The sequence below is a fragment of the Garra rufa genome, chromosome 15, assembly GCF_049309525.1.
Source record: "Garra rufa chromosome 15, GarRuf1.0, whole genome shotgun sequence".
NCBI classification, from domain to species: domain Eukaryota; kingdom Metazoa; phylum Chordata; class Actinopteri; order Cypriniformes; family Cyprinidae; genus Garra; species Garra rufa.
In genome coordinates this window covers 10,144,697-10,168,221 of record NC_133375.1, presented here as the reverse complement: position 1 = coordinate 10,168,221, position 23,525 = coordinate 10,144,697, and the positions used below count along the sequence as shown (strand labels likewise).

At 34.4% G+C, this 23,525-nt stretch overlaps 1 protein-coding gene across 1 annotated transcript in view; it reads right to left on the bottom strand.

Annotated features, from left to right (window-relative positions):
- Positions 1–23,525, bottom strand: part of magixb (MAGI family member, X-linked b) — a 100,816-nt gene that overhangs the window by 39,799 nt on the left and 37,492 nt on the right. Inside the window, exons 3-8 of the mRNA XM_073819636.1 lie at positions 21,279–21,398; positions 17,573–17,746; positions 5,048–5,231; positions 3,076–3,146; positions 1,515–1,580; positions 1,084–1,251 (exon numbers count right to left, since the gene is read on the bottom strand). Coding sequence (XP_073675737.1) covers positions 1,084–1,251; positions 1,515–1,580; positions 3,076–3,146; positions 5,048–5,231; positions 17,573–17,746; positions 21,279–21,398 — 783 coding nt within the window. The remainder of the gene's footprint in view (positions 1–1,083; positions 1,252–1,514; positions 1,581–3,075; positions 3,147–5,047; positions 5,232–17,572; positions 17,747–21,278; positions 21,399–23,525) is intronic.

Below are 23,525 nucleotides of genomic sequence, written 5' to 3'. Positions count from 1 at the left end.
AACAAAACGCTAATCATGTTAGAAACATGCTAACAACTTGCTAATAATTAAAGAAAATGTTAACAACAGAAATTATGCTAGAAACATGCAACATAGAATATGCAAATGTTGGGTTTACATGTTTTATGGGGACATTCCATAGGCGTAATGGTTTTTATACTGTACAAACCGTACTTTCTATCACCCTACACCTACCCTACACCTAAACCTAGCCCTCACAGGAGATTGTGCACACTTTTACTTCCTCAAAAAACTCATTGTGCATGATTTATAAGCCTGTTTCCTCATGGGGACCTGAGAAATGTCCCCACAAGGTCAAAATCTACTGGTATTCACACACACACACACACACACACACACACACACACACACACACACACACACACACACACACAAACATTTTCTATTGCCCTACACTAACCCTACACCAAACTTACACCTTCCCTTACAGGAAACTTTCTGCATTTTTTCATTTTCAAAAAACTTAATTCTGTACGATTTATAGTTTTGTACCCTCATGAGGACCAAGAATGTCCCCAAAAGGACAAGGATTTTGGGAACATCCTATCTTTGTGGGGACATTTTGTCCCGATAATGTAGGGTTTACCAGGATACACACGTTTAAATATATATTTTCTTAGTCCTTGTGGGTCATCTTTTCTCTTAACTGTTTTATTATCATATGCAAAATGCACTGATCTAATATTGCACTGTGAATATGAATGGTGTGTATTTCTAAATGAGCAAAAAGAGTTCCTATGCGTATGCGGCTGTGTTAGTATGCATGTCACAGCAAAGTGAGAGAGAGTGTTCATAATGTCACATTTTTCTTATAAACGTGTGTCGGCACACAGTGATAGCTGGATTACTCCATGCAGGCCATTAGGATTAGAGGGAGATCGAGACACTCGTTCAACAGAATCACACAATCACAACACTAATCCACAGTGGGACAGAAAGAGCAATATTGATAAAGAGAGAGAAAGAACAGCAGCAGCCTATAGAGAAAACATAAATATGCCCTTGTTTGTAAGCACAGTGCTGTACTGCAGTGGGCGGCTGAAGAGAGATGTGAGCTGTTACCTGTGTGAAGGGTGGAAGGTCCTCCGGGAGTGATGCTGTAGATCTGCAGGAACTCCCTCCGCCTGCTGCCGCCCACTATGTTGAAGCCGAACCCCCGTGAACCCTTTACCAAACGAGTGTGGACCGAGAAGCCTTTCAGTTCACTCGGCTGGTCTGTAAACTCTGCCACTGCAATGCAAGAGCATAAAGATGGTGACCGGTTTAAACACGACGAAAGACAGGTTATTAGAAAAAATGAACCAACTTAGAGTAAAGAAAAGAAGAAATGACTGACATTACATAAGATGGATGGTAAAAGGAGACGAAAAATATTGCATTTTTCCAGAGATGAGTGAATCTAAATTCTGTCCCGGTAGCTCAGCTGGTAGCACATGATGCTAATATCATGGGAACAAATCCCAGGGAACACATAAACTCACAAAAATATATACCTTCAATGCACTGTAAGTTGCTTTGTAAGTCTTTAAGTGTCTGCCAAATGCATGAATGTGAAATGTCTGAAGGAAAAGAGAGGTAGAAGTACAGAGAAAGGTAAGCATATGCATGTCCGAGCACAAACTGTTCAAGCGTAACATGTTAAGAAGCAGAATCGCATGCAGCACTGTAAGAATTATTAAGAAGCACAAAATATAAAACAACTACTTAAAGCAGGCATGGAATTTTGAAGCTGTAATAAAACATTTTGTTCTTAAAACCTGAAATATGTACATTTTCACCACCCTCTACAGTTACCAATGATGTACTGCATCTCATAAACAATTCAAAGCAGAAACATTCTATTTTACATTTTGCAAACATTTGTACTCAGAGTACTAAATCACTAAATTATACTATACCATTACAAATAATACTAAATTATATCTATTAATATCTATTCCCAATTTAGGTATGCACATAAATAAGAAAAAGTAATATGTAATCTATATTTTGATTAATATATTTATAAAGTCTTCAGTTACTTTCTGTGTACTAGCATTTAAAGAACAACCAGTACATTCTTCAAAATATAGTATAGTTCACCCAAAAATAAAAATTATCATTAATTACACATCCTCATGTTGTTCCAAACCTGTAAGACCTTTGTTCATCTTTAGAACATAAGTTTTCTGACACAAGAGGTTTCTGACCCTGCACAGACAGCAACACAACTGACACGTTCAAGGCCCAAAAAGGTAGTGATAAAATAGTCCATCTGACATCAGTGGTTTAACCTTAATGTTAAATACAAGAATACTTTTTTAAATACTTTTTAGAAAGAACTTCTTCTTCTTATCTTTTAAAATTCTTTTCTTCACCACTGATGTGGACTATTTTATTGATGTCCTTACTACCTTTCTGGTCTTGAAAGTGTCAGCTGCGTTGCTGTCTATGCAGGGACAGAAAGCTGTAAGATTTCATCAAAAATATCTTCATTTGTGTTTCAAAGATGAACGAGGGTCTTACGGGTTTAAAACGACATGAGGCTAAGAAATTAATTACAACATTTTTATTTTTGGGTGAGCTATCTCTTTAAGAACATTTCAAAACCTCCATATCTAGACACAAATATTAGGTTACTACCTGAATTGATTAATGTAGCAAACTGAATAATTAACCAGAATGGGCCTACCTTACAAACATTTTTCATGCCTTTTTAGAAGGGAGAAATGTTTTGCTAATTGGTGATATTTCAAGCCTGTTGAGCTACGATGATAATTAAAGGTGAAATAGGTGTGATGCTAATTGCACTGTGACAGCCCTATATACACCTTATAAACAGTTAAAAAGTGAGGGGAGCAACCTCACACGTTTTTTTTTTTTTGTTTGTTTGTTTTTTTTGTTTCACATACTGTCAAGAAAATATTCTAATGTAGCTGCATAAAATAAAAACAGTGCATATACTGAACTGTTGCAAGACCCAAGCCTGAATGGAAACAAGGTAAAAGGGCAACATGAATAGAATAGAATAGAATAGAATAGAATAGAATAGAATAGAATAGAACAGAGTCTTACATTCAGTCATACAGATATTATCTCTGCTGTGAGCTCGACGATTAAGCCAAGAGGATGGCTTTAGATGATGGCTGCAAGACAAACACATAACACAAGATGTCAGTGTTGCCAAATACGAAATTCATTTAAATCGCCACTGTAAATGTCTTTAGGCAAAGAGTTTTTTTTTACACAATCACAGCATCATACTTAAATAATTGTGTTGCTAATACATTTTTACACATACATATTTTTCTATAATTGACTGGTGTAGATTCTAATGGAAGACATGCTAAATAATAAAATGCAGGATAGCAAAAGTCTCTACTTTTAAATGGGAGGAGAAAATGTTTCTGTATCTCCTAATGTCAAAAACAGTGTGTCAATCAGACTCAACAATAGTGAGACATAAATTCATGTCACTTGAGTGACATACCCTCATCCTCAAAAGGTCAATAAAATATGGTCCAGACTACATTCAAACAAATGTACTCAAATGTAAACAATTGTTGGGTGTCCCTTGAAAGCAAAGACATTTTTGGACAAGTTCTTCAATATACAGTGTATTAATTTTTTTCATGTTTTATGTTGCAGTCTTTGCTTTAAATTATTTTGTTAAATTAAATCAATTTGTTCTCTAAGCACAAAACAGATTTGTGACAAATTTATTAAAAATAAAACACTGAAATAAGTATATTGCATAAGTATTCAAGTCTTTCTGGGTATTATGCGAAAAGTTTTGCACATCTGCATTCCTCACCTCTTCACCCCTGTCAAGCTCTGTCAACTTGGATTGGGGCTGGCAGACATTTTCAGGTTTCTCCAGAAATGTTTGATTGGGTTCAAGCCCAGGCTGTGGCTGGGCCACTCAAGGACATTCACAGAGCTGTCTATAAGCCACTCTTGTTGTGTGCTTAGGGTCACTGTCCTGTTGGAAGGTGAACCGTCTGCCCAGTCTGAGACTCTGAATGCTCTGGACTAGTTTTTTTATTTTCTACTGTAGCGAGTCTCTCAGTCCCCGCCGCTGAAAAACTGCCTCACAGCATGAGGCTGCTATCACCACACTTTACTGCTCTGATGCTACTGTGCAAGTGATAAGCAGAGCTGGTTTCTTTCAAACATGATGCTTGGAATTGAGGTTAATCAGACCAGAGAATCTTGTTTCTCACAGTCTGAGAGTCTTAGGTGCTTTGTTGCAAATTCCATGTGGGATTTCATGTGTTTTTACTGAGGAGAGGATTGAGTTTGGCCACTCCGCCATGAAGACAGAATTAGTGGAGTGTTGCAGTGATGTTTGTCCTTCTGTAAGTTTCTCCCATCTGCATATAATGATCAATGGAGCTCAGTCTAACCAAGGCACTTCTCCATCAATTGCTCAGTTTGGACAGGAGGCCAGCTCTAGGAAGAGTCCTAATTGTTCCAATGTGAGCTTGTTCCAGATGTGTGGCTTGACTCTACAGACTCCACAGGCAGTTTTCAGGGCTTGGTTTTTGCTCTAATAGGCATTTTCAGCTGTTAGACCTTTTATTGAGAGGTAAATCATATTTATTCAAATGAATTTGCCAAAGGTTAGCTCCACTCTCAGTGTAACATATGCAAGCGATATGAATGCTCCTGAGCTTAATTTCAGGTGTCCCAGAAAAGGGTATGAATACTTATGCAATGGAATCATTTCAGTTTTTTATTTCTAATAAATTTGCAAAGTTGTTACAAACCTGTTTGTGCTTTGCCAATATGGTGCATGGAGTTTAGATTATGTGGAGAAAAAAAAAGCAATTTAAAGCAGTTTAACATAAGGCTGCAACATAACAAACTGTGAAAAAAAGAAGGTACTGTATCTTCTTTTCTCTTTTTCCTTTTTGGATGAACTTAATATCCAGTGTAAAACCTTGTTTCTGAAGCTAAATCAGCTGTGTTTTTAGTGCTCTAAAACTTGTATTTCAGGGACTGACCCAGTATAAATCATTCACATAGACATCATTAATCTTCTTACTCTTTGTAATAGGCATTCCCTGAGTCGCTGTACATCATCTCCCAGTTTTCTGACCCTGTCACCCGTACTCCTCTACGGGGTCCGAGCCCATTCTCCAAGGCACTGCCGTCTCCTCCGCTTGAATGTCGTGATTGGCTGGGGGATGATGTGGGGGCAGGGGCACTGCTCGCCCCGGCCGAACCACCTAAATTCCAATGAAGAGAAAACAAGACTTGTGAAATGGCACAGCTTACTGAAACACAAACACTATTCTGGGTGAAAGCTTCGATTTGAACATTCATTGAATTATTACTCCAAGTCATTCTCTTTTCTATTCAGTTCTAAATGGGTTTATTTTTCCCACTGGACACAGGAAAGAAAGAAAACAAAGCGAAATGAAACTATTATTGAGTACTACCATTTTATAGGTTTCTATTTATAGTTTTCCATTTCCATTTTCATTATATCACCCACATTTGTGTTTGTGTGTGTGTGTGATCCAGGTGTGTGTATCCCTACAAGGACAGTAAAACCTGACATTTTTGTGTTTTTTAATGCAGAATGTTTTCTGTGATGGTTAGGATCATGGGACAGAATATATGAGAATATGTGACCCTGGACCACAAAACCAGTCCTAAGTAGCACAGGTATATTTGTAGCAATAGTAAAAAATATGACTAAAATATGACTACAATTTTTCTTTTATGCCAAAAATCATTAGGATATTAAGTAAAGATCATGTTCCATAAAGATATTTTGTAAATATCCTACTGTAAATATTTCAAAACTTAATTTTTGATTAGTAATATACTGTACATTGCTAAGAACTATATTTGGACAAAAAACAATTAACCCTTATCAATGGTTTTGTGGCCCAGGGTTACATGTTTTTTTTTTTTTTTACAGTATAAAAATCATTGTCTATGGAAGGTCCCCATAAAATGTGTGTGCTTTTAAAAAATAATTTCAGTAATTAGAAAGAATACATTTAACAACACTTATGATCTTTTTCTATTAATCCCAGGAAAGGGTATGAATACTTATGCAATGGAATAATTTCAGTTTTTTATTTCTAATACATTGGCAAAGTTGTTACAAACCTGTTTTTTGCCATTATGGTGTATGGAGTGTAGATTAATTGTGAAAAAAAAAAACACGATTTAAAGCTGTTTAAGACTGCAACATTACAAAACGTGAAAAAAAATGAAGAGGTATGAATACTTTTGCAAGGGTTACATACATGTTTTTTATTTTATAGTATAACAATCTTTATGTCTATGGAAGGTCCCATAAAATATGTTTTTTAAAAATAATTTTAGTAATTAATAGAAAGAGTACATTTAATAACAATTTAATATAAGATCAGATTGTGAAATTTCATTTGGGTTGCATTTTATTTTACATTATGTGTACTTACAGTGTACTTAAAGTGTACTAACCTAAGAAAGTACTGATAATATAAGGTAACTACATGGGGTAGGATTAGGTTTAGGAGTAGGTTCAGGGTTAGTACCTAGTTACTGTAATTGCTTTAATAAGTACATAGTATGTACATAAGGGACCAGGGGCCTCATTTATAGACCATTTCAAGGATGTAAACAATAACAAGCGCGTTGGAACGTTACTGCGCATGTCCGGTCCTGAAACATTTCCGGTAGCGCTATTTCTCCGATCTGTCAATAGGAACACATTCTTTTAAAATCTAGCGAAAAAGCTAGTTAAGGTAAAAAAAGCTGCTCATTAACTAATCGATGCTGCGTGCGTGTACACGGGAGATTGCTAAAAGCATATCACATGAACGGAAATATTGTGAACATTTATTCGTACAATGGATGTCATCAGTCTGAAGCAAGCAGTGCAACTTACTTCATGTTTTGTTCCCAAGATATCCGGAGGTTGTTCGTGATTAATTTACTTGCATTGCGTGGTCAGTCTGTATTTGTGTTTAAATATTTGTTTTCATTAGTACATTACTTTTCACAATACATATCGTTCCAAACAACGCTAAATGTATGCTATTAAACTAAGCGCTCGATGCTATTATTACTTGTTGAATTCATTTCAACATGTGTTCAACGTTAGTTTGGTCAAGTTTGTTGCTGTGGAACAGTGCAAGTGGAGGGTATGAATGCTCCGAGTCATCATGTGATCACAAATAAACAAGATCGTCGCAATTCAATGCTGGCTAACGTGTTTTACATAAACCTGTATATCTGCAGATTAATAAATGCACACACAAACACACACACATAAAGCATTCATATATGTTTTTATGCACGTATTTACTGTTCACACCCACACAAATTATATATATATATATATAATATATATATTCATGTGAAAATGAATACTGGTGTAATGTAAAGGCTGATGCTAATTCAGCTTTGCACAACATATTTTTTATAATAGAAATCATTTAAATAATTAATCATGTTAATAAACATAAAATACTTATTTCAAAAACATAAAAAAACTACTTTGTCCAAACTTTTGACCAGTACTGTATATAAACAAAAAGCATTCTCTCACTTTCAACTGTTTTTTTTCCCAGCACATGTATTGATATGTAAATATTTGTATGAACATAAAATGCTTCAACAAATGAAACAACAACAACTGAAACAACATTTGAACTGAAATGGAGAACAAAGGGGGAACAAATATCAAAAGCAGCAGTCTGTATCTGGCCTGGTCATCAGTCGCTTTAAGTACTACACTAAATTACTGAATACTACACTCAAGTTCTCAATCACATCTGGGTGTTGATATGGTCAGATGTGGTTTGTCACTGCAGGATGATCAGCTGTCCTTGGGTGTCTACAGATGATGGCTCTCCTTACACTGCCTTCTCAGATTTGGTGACCCTTCTGTATTTCTGCAACTGTTTACATCAGTTTAGAATACTTTCTAGAAAACAAAACAAAGGATATTAGCCATCATTATGAAAATGTATATAACATTTAACCAATTCTATGGGAATTACAGGGAGCTAACAAATTTCAGTATTACACTGTATTGTCAGATTTAGTGACCCTGCTGCATATTTACAACTGCTTACATCAAAATGCTTCCTAGACTAAGAAACAAATGATATTAGAAATCACCTGTATAAATTTTGTTTACATTATATAAGGATAAAAGTAGAAAAATAATTATTTAATATAATGCACAATATAAAAAAAAAATAATGCTATTATTGCTTAATACGTCAGTACATCTTGGAATTAACATTACCAAAGCTTATGTGATGGAAAATAATATTTACCATAATCATTACGTTTTGTAAACTACTGCCGTTAACTGTTACACAATACGACATTCACGTACTTTCATGTTACTCACTGCATTTGTCAACTGACAAAATAACTAGACGACTAATATGAATTTAACCCACATAACACTTAGCAATAAAACAGAAATAAAACAGAAATAAAAAACTTGCCTTTTTTCATTAACGTTACACACGAAAGCTAGATGCATATGTAAACAATGACAAAATGCTACTTTAAATTATGCAGCATCATACTTGAAGAGTTAACGTAAAGATATACAAATAAACCGATTAATTAAAAACGATATTTACTTGCCTGAATCGAAATGTGCGCTGTATATCCTAGAGTTGCTTGTTGTTATCCAGCCTTCTCCTTCACTGCCGCAACACGGGTACGTTTCGCGGAAATCTACCGTTAAACACGTCTCAGAATGTTAGTACCGCCCCAGAGGGAGCACACAACCACCGAACGACAAGGATCTAATTTTAATTTAGACATTTAAGCAGGATGTTTGTATATATATGACCGCAATCCCACTGTTCATAAAGCGCTTCTCGCCATTGTTTTGAATGCGCTGGATCACTAACCGGAAACGTCCTGGGACCAACGACGTCACTTCCTTAAGCCGCCGAATAGCGCTTGAAATGGTCTATAAAGACTTGCGTAGAAACCATCCTTGATTTTATCTAAGAACTTTTCTGATTTGATCGTAAGAGCGATTCAGAGAAAACGAACGTACCACGAAATCCATGCGTACGCCAGTCATTCGGTTATAAATCACAAATGATCGTGGAATTGTGTGCAGCTGAATGTTCCGCCGTCGAAACGCCCCTGCTTAATTAATTAACATAAAATGGGCTCATTCCTAAAGCAAAAACTCGGTGACAATGGCAAGTAAAAAGGAGCGCAAGAAATCAAATTATTATAGTGAGGCTGAACTATCTGCAATACCAGGCATTACCACAAGGAAACAGTCGTACGCCAAGCTGGAATCTGACGTGGAGATAAGTACTTTTCCACGTCAAAGACGTTTTTTATAAATCTGTACTTTGACGTGGATTTGATCGTACGAACACTCTAAGATCAAATCAGTGCGTAAGAAAGTTTTATAAATGAGGCCCCTGGACTGTAAAATAAAGTGCTCCGTCACTGTCATTTGTTACAAATCCCCCAAAACGTTAAAGATGTTTATGAATTACTTGATTAAGGTAAGAAAAATATGCTGTTACGTTTAAAACATTTTGAATCACAAGAAACCAACAACAATACAAAGAGCTTCTAAGCACTTGACCCTTAAACTAAATTTAAAAACTTTCTATATGTCGCTGACACTTCAGATGTGCCAAAACATACTATATCAGTCATTACAGGTTCAGAAGTGACTTTTTTTATTCTGTACACACACACATAGGACGGACATAATTAAATATGTTTGTCGCTCTCAAAACTTCGCAGTATGATCTTTGTTTGTGTATGTTCTCACAAATTTGATTTAGCCAAAAAGCAAAAGCAAGTTTTCCTCATTCTACAGTCTAAAGGAAATCGCTACAGTGTCAGCTGTGAAATGTACTGTAGCCGGGTCAGCATCTAAGAGACAGAGCGGTACATTTAATCCATAGAGACAGATCGGTATGTAAACCTCCTCTGTTGATTGGCTTCAATGTCATGCTTTGATCGATGCTTCTGTCATCTGTGCCACTGCCCATGGGGTGAAGACACCAGGGCCAGACAAAAGTGCACAGACAAACAAAACCCAAGTGAAGTTATGAAACAGTTGACTGGACAGTTTTGTGGATTTAAGACTGAACTCTGAAATGTCTTCTGACAAACTCTAAGGCTAAATGGTTAACCTTTTTAGTTGCTTTTTAGCATAAGTCGTGATGCACTGAAAATATTTTTTCAGTGAAACAAAATGACAGTTTTCATTTAGCTAGAAAACGAGGCCAACAGAATTCTGAAATTGCATATTAAGACTCTACTTAAGTGTCAAAAAGCACAGTTATAAAAGTTAAATTACTAATTGCATTTAATCAAATATATTATCATTTTAATTGCAAGTAGCAAGCAATTAAGTGTTCAAAAACATTACATAAAGTTTGTATGAATATTATGATATTATAGCATATTATTTCCATATTAAATACTTTTTTAAAGTATGCTCAAGTGTTCTTTTTCAAGAATAATCAAGCTTTTTTATTATTATTTTGTGCCTTTATAATGTGTAACTCACTGCAGCTAAAAAGCCAATGTCCATATATGGAAATATCTGCTCAGTTATCTAGAAAACCTGTACCTCTTTCAACATCTATACATTAATATAAAGACATCCTCTTATATCACTTGAAATACCATATGTGCTTGTATACAAAGAAAAGTGGATATGAAGGATCCCCAGCTGGGACGTGAACATCTGCAACCTGTACTCTGTACTGAAGTAATTAGCATATTCCCACTAGAATCATAAGCCCAGCTGTAAACAAACACATTCACCCTTGGCTGGAGTGTCATATATACACACTCAATCTGCTTTAACAGCACTTGATATTTACTGGGAGGCGCATGATACCATGAACTCTGGCATACAGATGCTATTTTAGTAATCGTGATGGATATGGTCATGGATTTTTCATTTTTATTCCATATACCATATGGTATATTCAAAATAGTTCATGTGCGGAAAAACAAAATCGTTGTTATGGTTTATATTTTGCAATATGTAATTATGTAGCAATATGTAAATGTTAGTGTACATTTACATTTACATTTATGTGTTTGCTAGATGCTTTTAACCAAAGCTACTTGCATTGAATTTTAAGTATACATTTATTTTTAACTGGGAATTGAACCCATGACCTTGGCATTGTTGCCACCTTGTTCTACTGTTTGGACTAACATTGAAATTGTACATTTAGCTCATTATATTGTATAAATTAAATTATTAAAGCTTTATCTAAAAGTTCACTAATAACACTCCTGAATTGACTTTCAGCAGTGCACAATTATTATTGCAATAGCATTGAGACTAACTGTATATCACAGAACAATCAGTGCTGAAATGTGGAACCTGTTCAAGGAGAAAAATTTGCAGATAATGTACTCACCACCACCTCGTCATCCAAGATGTTCATGTCTTTCTTTCTTCAGTCGTAAAAAATTGTTTTCTGAGGAAAACATTTCAGGATTTTTCTCCATGTAGTGGACTTCTATGGTGCCAGAGTTTGAACTTCCAAAATGCAGCTTTAAATGATCCCAAATGTGGTTGTAAACGATCTCAACCAAGGAAGAACACTTTTATCTAGTAAAACTATATATATATATAATATATATATATATATTAGGGGTGGGCATAGATTAATTTTTTAAATCTAGATTAATCTATATTAAATCTTGGAATTAATCTAGATTAATCTAGATTAAAATGGCTAATTTGAATTCGGCTGAAGGCATTCAGAATATGTGTGCTACCCAAATAATGACTAAAAGTAAGTCTTCGAGAACGGGCCAGGTGGCGCATTAGATCAGGCGCTCATCTCCTGTTTCCAAAATCCATAACAAACTGCTTGACAATTGCATTTACAACATAATTACCTATACAAACTTGTGTAACCAAGTACTTCTGCGCAAAAGGCTGCACGACGTGCGCGTTCACGTTGCCGGTAAATACACAGACGCGCACGGGCATGGATTTCTCTGTGCTTAGATTAATCTGAGTTGCTTTTAGAAGCGTCAATTCAGTTGTTGCATATAGTTTAATGTCTTTATTTCGGGATTATCAAAGTAAATTATAACTCAAACTTGAGATTTTACTGGGGCACAGCAGATTTTCATTGGGACACGTGCCCCAGTAAAAAGGGTCTAGCAACGCACGCACCTGCCCTGAAGCGGCTTCATAACTTCATGTTTGCATGTCTCGTTTGATGTGGTAATTTCACAGAAGTTGAAGACTCGTTCTCGCCCCCTACAATGCAATTCGGCTAGGTATACGTCATCCGCGCTAAAATATCAAAGTGAAAGTCATCATAGCTTGCGTAGTTTAGACCCAGCTCCCAACCCAACTTTGAGAATAGATTAACGGCGATATTTTTTTTATCGCCCGACAAGAGTCTCACGTTAACGCAGCACGTTAACGCCGATAATGGCCCACCACTAATATATATATATATATATATATATATATATATATATATATATATATATATAGTTTTTTTTATTACAATTTATATACTTTTTAACCTCAAATGCACAGCTTGTCTTGTTCTGCCTGAACTGTTTTTCCAGTTCAAGACAATTAGGGTATTTCAAAAAACTCCCATCTCATTTTCTCCCTCAACTTCAAAAACATCCTACATTGCTGTTTTCCCTTTTGTTGTTGAGATTGTTTGATCTTCTTTTCATGTTCACTTTGCAAACACTGTGTTGGTACTTCTGCAGCGATGTAGGATGATTTCGAAATTATTTTTGACGTTGAGAGAGAACAAGACGAGAGTTTAAGGTTAAAAATTATATAAATTGTAATTTAATTTTTTTTTATTACTGACCATTTCATTAGATAAAACCCTTCTTCCTGGGCTGGAAATGTTTACAACCACATTTGGGATTGTTTGAGCAGCATTTAAACTGCAATTTAGAATTTCAAACTCGGGGGACCATAGAAGTCCACTATATGAAGAAAAATCCTGAAATGTTTTCCTCAAAAAACATAATTTCTTTAGCACTGAGGATAGAAAGACATGAACAAATTGGATGACAAGGGGGTGAGTACTGTACATTATCTGTAAATTTTTGTTCTGGAAGTTAACTTCTCCTTTAATTTAATTGTCAAAGGGGTCGGGTCATGAACTGAGAAACCAAAACTCTCTTGACCTTTTGACATATAAGAGGTCATTGTATATATATTGTATTGTATATATATATATACATTGTAATATATTATAAAAACATCCTGCAAGTTTCAGAACTTTGTCGTAAGTCTAAAAACATCTTATATTAAAGGCAGTCTGCCAAAATGGCAGCTAATGGAATGTTCCTATGTAGCACTGCCCGTTTAGCCCTACCAATCCAATTTGAGGAGAAAACTGTCTTTGCAGTGCCTTCCTTCTGATCCCAATGTTATAAAAGAGTGAACTTTATTTTTAATGAACATCCAGAACGCATCAGTAAGAACTCGGTCCTTTGTTTACTTTATGTTACAACAGTTTAATTTACAAGTACCCATAGCATCAGTGACACAACGCTCATTCCCTTTTCTAAAGGAACCATCAGTAACCGGATCAACAGATTTTGACGCATGATTTTCAAAAAGATTGAAATTAAAAGATGATGCTGGGCCACCTATACTGGACCTGTCAGTGATGTTGCACCAAAAGTTTGAGTAACTATTTTTATTCACTGTTTTCGTGCTCACTATTGTTTTTTGTCTATTCTTAGAGATTGTTTGATATGTACTGAATTATTTATGTGTTTTAAACCTAAAACACAGTGGCGTCCATCTATGAGGAATGAATGTACGCTTTTAGCCAATCACAGCAGTGGGCGTTTACTTCCGAGTCTACAATTCGCCACACCTATTCAAACAGAGCGTTCTGCTGAGGGGGGTTAAAAAAACGCCCACTGCTATGTTTTTTTGATGGAAACATTTTGATAACATTATAAGCAGACCTCAGAGAACAGTACAAAATAAAAAACAAGATCGGACTAAAAATATAGTGACCAACGATATAGATTTTTTGATCATCGATGCCAATATCTTAGCGAACAGGGCTGGCCATGACCGATATAAAGTCGGTATGATATCACACCATTTAATATAAAGATATTAAAAACACCCGCGTAACATTAAAGTTATTTATTCATTTAAAAACACATAATTAAATTTTTTATTAAAATTAACTAAATAAAATTTTTATTTTAAATATGTACTAAATATATTAATTTATTAAATTATTTAAATAAATGAAAATTAATTTAAAAATCAATGACAATAAAATAAATAATTTTTAACAGATTTATACTTTAGATGTACGTAATCTTGATTATGTAATCCAGTTTAGTATATTTCACAAATAAAATAAAAGTAAACACTGCAACCAACAGTGCAAACAGTAATCTGATAAGTGTGTCAGGACTGGGAATATTTTTTTTTCAAATAAAGTCAAGATAGCAGTAAATTTGCATACAGCACACAGTGAATATGTTATGAACATGACATAGCAGCCAACTAGATATCCACCTTATGTTTTCCAGTAAGAGTGGACTCGGCCATTTGAAAATTGTATGGGTCTGGCTTCTGGTCTCATCCGCGTCGAGAAATATTTTTAGCTGTACAAAACAGCTTGTTTTGCTGTTTGATACTGCATATTGGTATGTCTTACCATAATATTTTAATGCATTATCTTAATTATGATCACACTGGTTTGGAGTGCAAACAGTTTTACCGTTTATTGTTATTCTTCTCGTTATTTCCCTATAGCGGATAATGAACCAGATGTCTCACCCATAGGCTTACTTCCGCGTTAAAGAAAAAGGTGGATAATGCAGAATAGATTTAAAGCTGTCAAAATAAAAGCACAAAACCACAACGCTTCCAACACAAAAAAGCAAATACGATATTAAAAAAAAAAAAAAAAAGGCAAACATTGGCCAAAATATAAGCCTTGGCAATATATCAGTTAACCACTAATGAAATTATGTTGATTTATTTTTATTTTTTCCTTAAACACTAAAGTATGTTTCAATTAACCTATTAAAGTGCTTGAGACAAGTAGGGGAGTCTGCATTCTTAGATGTAGGGGCATCACCATAAATATGACCTAATGTTTGGAGGAGCAGTTGGTGTTGAAGATATTGGAAAGTCAAATTGAAACCTAAACAGACAGACATAATCCTGGCAGTGGTGCCTTCTTTATCAAGTTGGGAGCATCCATGCCCTGTAGAGCATGTAGGTCAGAACAGCATCCTGTCAACAGTGTGGCTGGTGGGCAGACTGCAGTAAAGCCCAGATGGTCTATAACCAAGATTTGAGCCGTTCAAGGACCAGTCTCTCAAGAGCAATTGGTTAATCATTTTTAGTTATGCTTGGAAGCTCATTTTATTGCAAAACAACCAGTGCCAGGTCTATTTCTCCAGACTTCAGGGAGAACAGACGCTGAGACTGATGCCACACTGACCTTTTATTTGCTTTGCAAGCAACATTGATTATACAACGTCTGTCTTCAATACAAATCATATGTGCTTTAATCATGTCTTCGAAAAATAAAAAATAATATCAGATATCGAAAATCAGTGGGTTTCATAACAAGATAATTCTGTGTATGATATGACAAGCCCCTGTGATATATTGTGTGTTGTGCCCACACATTCTCCTCAGATCCAAATGTCAGGGAAAGGTGGAATAATAATAAAGGACAAGAAAACCTGAAATATAACACACAAAGCACAGGTTTGCAGGCTTTTCAAAAAGAAAGAGAATATGTTAGAGCTCACATCATAGTGCGATAACAATGACTGGCTGCATTATTTGCCTGGTAACTACTCTGCTGTCACTTTGAGCATGAAAAACAATGGAAAGACAAAGAATAATAATTACAGCCACACTCAAGCACTTCTAGGCATCTATGTGTTAGCTTAACTGAACAAGATTAAATGATATTGTTTAGAACATTATTACTTATTTAGATTTTATACAAAGTTTAGATTTTCAAAAGAAACTGTGAGTAATCTTGGCTAAAGAATTTCTCTTTTTGTGTTTGTTTGAACCATTGTCTATAAGTTAGAGAAATCAGGTCCATTCTGACATTTAAGACTTCAGAATGTAAGAAATCACACTGTTATAAAGATCACAAATTTCAGCATTTTAACTTTACCTCGTCACTAGAATACAAAAGAAATACAAGGGGACTATGTGGCTTGATTATTGTAAATAAATTAATTAATTCTGTCAGATTATTTTTCATTTTATTAAAAATCATTAAATTGGATATAGTTTGAAAATGTATAAAGTCATGAATTTTAAATGCATACTACACCATTCAAATAATATTCATTTGTATATAATTTTAAATAATACAATATAACTTAGATTTACAACTATATTTAGTAAATCTATTTTATATACACAAACCTACTAAATATAAACCTGTTTGAGATTTGCATAATTATGTTCATATTACATAAAACCATTTTTATTCAATGTATAATGGATTTTTTATGAGAGTATTGTACTTTTATAACAATTTGCCAGAAACATGTACCAACACAAGTTGTACACTACCAGTCAAAAGTTTTTGAACAGTAAGATTTTGTAATGTTTTTTAAAGAAGTCTCTTTTACCCACTAAGCCTGCATTTATTTGATTCAAAATACAGCAAAAACAGTAATATTTTTACTATTTAAAATAACTGCTTTCTATTTGAATATATTTTACATTTTAATTTATTCCTGTGATCAAAGCTAAATTTTCAGCATCATTACTCCAGTCTTTAGTGTCACATGATCCTTCAGAAATCATTCTAATATGCTGATTTGCTGTTAAAGAAACATTTATTATTATTATTATTATTATGATTATTATTATTATTATTTTTATCAATATTTAAAACGTATTTAAAACAATATTTAAAGTTTTTCAGGATCCAAAGATCAGCATTTATCTGAAATAAAAAGCTTTTGTAACTCTATACCATTCAAAAGCCTGTAGTCAGTATTTTTATTTTTATTTTTGGAAAGAAATTATGGAAATTAATACTAATACTAATAATCATTTTATTTAACAAGGCTTTTAAGGCATTAAATTGGTCAAAAGATGATAAAGACATTTACATGTTTACTGTTACAAATGATTTCTATTTCAGATAACTGCTGTTCTTCTGAATTTTCCATTCATCGAAGAACCCTGAAACAATTCTACTCAGCAGCAAATCAGAATATTAGAGTGGTTTCTGATAGATCATGTGACTGGAGTAATGATGCTAAAACTTCAGCTTTGAAGCACAGGAATAAATTACATTTTAAAATATATTAAAAAAGAAGACAGTTATTTTAATTAGTAAAACTATTTCAAAATTGTACTGTTTTTGCTGTACTTTGGATCAAATAAATGCGGGCTTGGTGAGCAGAAGAGACTTCTTTAAAAAAAAATGGTTCGCTGGTTTTAGCTGGTTTGGTTTTACCTGGTCTCCAAGCAAAACCAAAAGTGATATTTTTCTTTAAAAAAATATCACTGTTCAAAAACTTTTGACTGGTACTGTATGCTGTGAACGATGGGCATTTTTCCTACCTGATAGACCTGAGTCTTCCTCGCTGTTGTCACCCTCCTCGCCTGCTTTCTCCAGGTTGCTGAGAGACTTGCTACGTGTGCGGAAGTTTCTGAGCAGGTTGCGGTGCTCCTGGTAGGTGATGGGAGGGCTATCAGGATTGATGTGAACCGGACGAGGGGTGCCGTAGTAGTTCCCTATTTCAGTAAATACAAAAAGCATGTCATTCAGGTCTTCCAGGGACAGTTATTATACTGCTCTGAGGTTAGTATGCTCATGAAATGTGTCTAAAGTTTTGTATTTTAGGGTTTCTTTGTGTTAATAGTAATCCTCAGCAAAACATTTAACAAATCTGATGTCATGGTCCAGGAAATGAAGTACATTCTATCTTGTATTTAGGATTTATTTACAAAGGATTTCTTAACTGGGCATTTAGGTTTAGTTCACCCAACATTGAAAATTCTGGCATTAATTACTCACCCTCATGTTGTTCCAAACCTGTAAGACCTTTGCTCATCTTCAGAACACAAATTAAGATATTTTGGATAAAATCCTAGAGCTTTCTGACCCTGCATAGACAGCAATGCAACTGACACATTCAAGGCCCAGAAAGGTAGTAAGGACGTCATTAAAATAGTCCATGTGACATCTGTAGTTCAACCATAATGTTATGAAGAATACTTTTTCTGTGCAAAAAAAAAAAAAAAACATTTATTTGACAATTTCTACTCTTCCGCATCAGTCTCTGCCGCATGTTCATGGACTATTTTAAGGATGACTTTACTGCCTTTCTGGGCCTTAAACATTTCAGTTGTGCTGTTGTCTATGCAAGGTCAGAAAGCTCTCAGATTTAATCAAAAATATCTTTTTTATATAACAAAGGTCTTACAGGTTTGGAACGACATGAGGGTGAGTATGACAAGTTTAATTTTTGGTTGAACTATCCCTTTAAGAATAGATTAAAGCCATGGATATGTGGTATTTATTGCAGAGTGAATCAATTGCTTGATTTTAATACAAATAGGCAAGGAAAACAAAATCTTGTAATCAAGGTCACCTTAATAACACATGATAATCCTTTATATTGTCATAGTATATTCTCTAAAAGCATAAAAACCACTTCAAGGATGGAATACTATACAACAGGAGGGACATTATATCTTCAGACCTTTCAACAGTTTTGAACCCCGATCTCCATCTGTTATTGATTGAGTAACTTGCCTTTGCAGTGGTAAGTAAATCATACCTCGTGTCGCAAGGTGAGAATGGTGTTTATGGCATTTTGTAAATGCGGCAGCATTTTTTATGCTAATTCATTTTATTCGTTTAATCAGGCGAGGTAGGTGATCCTGCCCCTGAGAGCCATAATTCACATGCTAAAGGCACACGTGTCACAGAGCCCTCAGTAATGGTGCTGAAAGACGAACGAGCTTCCAATCCCACACTGAACATTGAATTGCGATACAGGCCTGAAATGCCTATTTTCTAGAGGGTGTATTTCCTGTGTAATGGACAATAAGCTTTTCTGTTTAGTATAATCTGACACTGTGTGGCTCAAAGTAGAAACCTTCTAGCATTTCTTAAATTTACAATTTGATCTATAAAGGGAATATAATGTTGAGTATAAAGGGTAAGACTTTACAATAAGGTTCATTATTTAACTACTTTAGTTATGAACTAAGAATGAACCATGCTTAATCTTAGTTAATTTCAGCATTTATTAATACTTTAATAAAATCAAAAGTTGTGCTTGTTAACATAACTGTATTTTTATAAACTAACATTAACAAAGAATAATTAATACACTAAAAAAATGACAGTTGTTTTAATGGTAAAAGACTGTAAAAATGCTACAGTAAAAACCTATTCATTGGTTAAAGGGAACTAGTATACAGTTTTTAGAAGTGAAAAAGAATGTATTTATTTTAATTATTTAAAGTAAATAACTGTAAATGGACATTCCCAGAATTCCCTGCCTTACATTTCACATTTGATGTTTTTTTCATTTAAATAACTATGCTTCTTTTCAGTTTTTTTCTTATCACCTGTGTGAATTACTGATGTATGTTAAATGTTGTTAAATTAATGTTTATTGCATTATTTCAGTTTCATGTGTGTTACCATGATGGTGTTTAGTGTTTGTGTTCATCATGTGACTTTCTCATCACCACCTGCTTTTGGTGGTTATCAGTGAATTACAAAGGTACAAAACAGATTTCAGTACTTCAATAGGTTGGTATATTAATATTATATCAGTTAATCAAATTACGGTATTTAAATGAAAATGTAAGTTAAATCCGTAAAACCTAAAATGTTGCGACCATAATTTTTTACAGTAAAATTCTGGCAACCACAGTTTTTTTTTTTTTCAGTGTACTGTAATAAATGTATTATTCATTGTTTGCTCATGTTAGTTAATACATTAACTAACATTAACTAATGGAACCTAATTGTAAATTGTTACCATATAGGGACATGAGACAAAATGATTCTATGAGATGAGATAAACTAAATGCTTAATTATACACTGTTGTTTTTACAAAAAAATCCTAGCAGCTGTGGTTGTCAGAATAATTAATTCTGATACAATAAAAATACAATAAATTGTAAACATATTTACAGAACAACCTGTAGCAATCTTTTCCGTAATGTTTTTACAATATCTTAGTTAAAATTACACTCATTTTTTACAGTGTACTTGCTTATAGACAACTTATTCTGTGGTCGGTTTGACTTTCTCAAATGACATTCTCTTTCCATATTACAAGACCTCAGTCAGTTTAGCTAGATTCTTCAATAATATTAAAATATATTAAGATATTAAAATACCATTAAAAGGGCATGTTTACCAACTGGAAAATACTGAGCAGAAAATTTTCAGTTTAAATTTTCATTTACATTATGCTGAATATAATATAATATAATAACCTGTAACATAATATAATATAATATAATATATAATTAATATAATTTTTACTAGTTTTTTCAGGATTGTGGCCCCATATCATCATATTTTTGCCTCATATGACACAAAACAAGTTATTTATTAGAAATTCGAGGAAAATAATTTTCACTTCTAGAATAAAAATGTCCTGATCATTTACTTACCCCTATGTCATCCTTGTTGTTCATGTCTTTCATTCTTTAGTCAAAAAACAAAATGGTTTTGAGGAAAACAATCCAGGATTTTTCTCAATATAGTGGACTTCAATGAAAGCCAATGAGTTGAAGGTGCAAATTGCAGATTCAATGCAGCATCAAAAGGCTATACACAATCCCAGCCAAAGGAATAAGGGTCTTATCTAGCAAAACTAAACTAAAATCTTGGATGACATGGGGGTGAGTAAATTATCATATTATCAAACATTTTATTCTGAAAGTCCATGATGACCACTGTCAATCTCCAAAAAAAGAACAAAAAATGACCATAACAGGGTCTAATTTCAAAAAGTCATAATAGCTTTGTGTGAGAATCAAAATAAATTGATGAATTTACGGTGAATGATCCCTTTTAACTTTGAGCTGTTGGACTGACAAGTATTGCCAACACAACAGTTGTGTTGATGCATGTTGATGTGTGTAAATGGAGCTCTTACAACTGTGGATCAATAGATCACTGGATAAAAATGTCCCATAGATGTAATGCATGACCTTAAAAGCATCCAAATAATTAATTTCCTCTTTACATTTATAAATTATTCAGGCATGGGGTCATAAATGTGGCCTGACCTTTGAACTTCCCACTCTCCAACAGCGCCCCCGACTCCTCCAGCGAGAAAAACTCCTCAACGGAGACAAAGTTATAGTCGACTCCTGTGATCTCGCCGTCTCGTGGCTGTCTAGTCGTACCTGGGGGTGACATCAAAAAGTAAGGGATACGTTAAATACAGCAAGCTCAAATAACACAGAACTATTGACAGATCACTGACCCGCACTACAGCCTTTAGCTCAATGTGTGTGTGTGTGTGTGTGTTTTCAGATTAAGATGGCATCTTATCCCCTCTCCATCCAGCCTTGACTGACAAGTTAACAGGGCTATGAACAGCCCAGACCAATTACAGTGATCCAGCCTCGAAAATCTGACACGGCCCTCCCTCTTTCCACATGCTTTGAATGGCTCCACACTGACACAACATCAATCACGAATTCTTTATCGCTCGTCTACCACACACACAGATCCTACCTCCTTTCTGCTTCAATATCTCTAATTAAGGGTCTGATAAGCAAAATCCCCCAGTACATCACAACATGAACATTAGTCCCAGCGCTTCGCTCGGAGGTCCCGCACTCTGCAGTGTGTTTGTTTGTGTGCGTATTGATATATTCACCCGCGGCTCACACAGCCAGGGGCCTGCTGGAATGATTAGACCGAATTACTTACCGCCACACCCACCACACGTCAATCACAGCGAGACAAGAGGACACTCGGAGCGAGGAGAGTGAAATGCATCGTCTGTCTAATTTAAGGCTGGCCTCAAGGGTGTGTGTGGGAGCATATGTGTGTGTACAAAATTAAGCAATGCCTAATGCACACGCAATAAGAGGATTCTGGGCCAGGATACTGCTGTGAATGCTGGAAAGGTCTCTACATATTGTGTGTTTTGCATTTGCAAACTACGTGTTTGTTTAATAATCAGTAATATAATATTCGCCATGACTTTATTGACGTTATCATAGATCATTGTGAAGACAGGCACACTGCTGTGTGCTTTGCAGATGCAACATCAAAGCAGCAGGCAGCTGGTGGTTTGGACTGTATTGAGTGGGTTTCTTCCATGCCAGTGGACACATAACGAGATGGATAGATAGTTAATAGATGTGAGAAAAAAACGATCAAACTGAGTTCTGTATACATATACTGTAAATGCCAGAAAGAAGAGCAAATGCAATGCAATATGCAAATATTATTATAAGGACAAATTCTTTAATAAATATTCTCTTTGTCTTCATTGTAAACTTATACATTTGATTAAAATTTCCATACGAAATGGCACTCTATTTAAAACAGATTTGTTTCTTATGAAAGCCTATTTCTGAAAAAAAAAAACAACAACTGCATTTGCACTTTACCATGTTACTTTATATCTCATAAAAAAGTCAAATTCAAACATCCTTATACATTCTTTTACAATTACTAACAATTACCATTATTATTTCTCCTAATTGTGATATATATATATATATATATATATATATATGTATGTATGTATACATATATCACAATTTTATGAGGCACAATATTTCACAATCCTATATTTATATCTCAAAATGTGTGGCTGTTTGTCACAAATGTGTCTTTTTATCTCACGGTCATATCTTTATATCTCAAAATTTTTAGTTATTTTTCACAATTGTGCCCTTATATTTTACAATTATATCTTTATATCTCAATATTTGCGGCTATGTTTCACAATTGTGCCTTCATATTTCACAATCGTATCTCAAATTTTGTGGCTATTTTTCACAATTGTGTCTTTATATCTCACAATTATATCTTTATATCTCAATATTTGTGGCTATTTTTTTTTACAATTGTGCCTTCATATCTCACAATCATATCTTTATATCTTAAAATCTGTGGTTGTTTGTCACAATTGTCTTTTAATTTCACAATCATACCTGTGTATCTCAAGATTTGTAGCTGTCTTTCACAGTTGTGCCTTTATATCTCACAATCATATCTTTATATCTCAAATATTTGCGGCTATTTTTCACAATTTTGGCTTCATATTTTACAATCATATCTGTGTATCTCAAAATGTGTGGCTGTTTTTCACAATTGTGCCTTTATGTCTCACAATCATATCTTTATATTTCAAAATGTGTGGCTATTTTTCACATTTGTGCCTTCATATTTACAATCATATTTTTGTATCTTAAAATGTGTGGCTGTTTATCACAATTGTGCCTTCATATCTTACAATCATATCTTTGTTTCAAAATGCGTGGCTATTTTTCACAATTGTGCCTTTATTA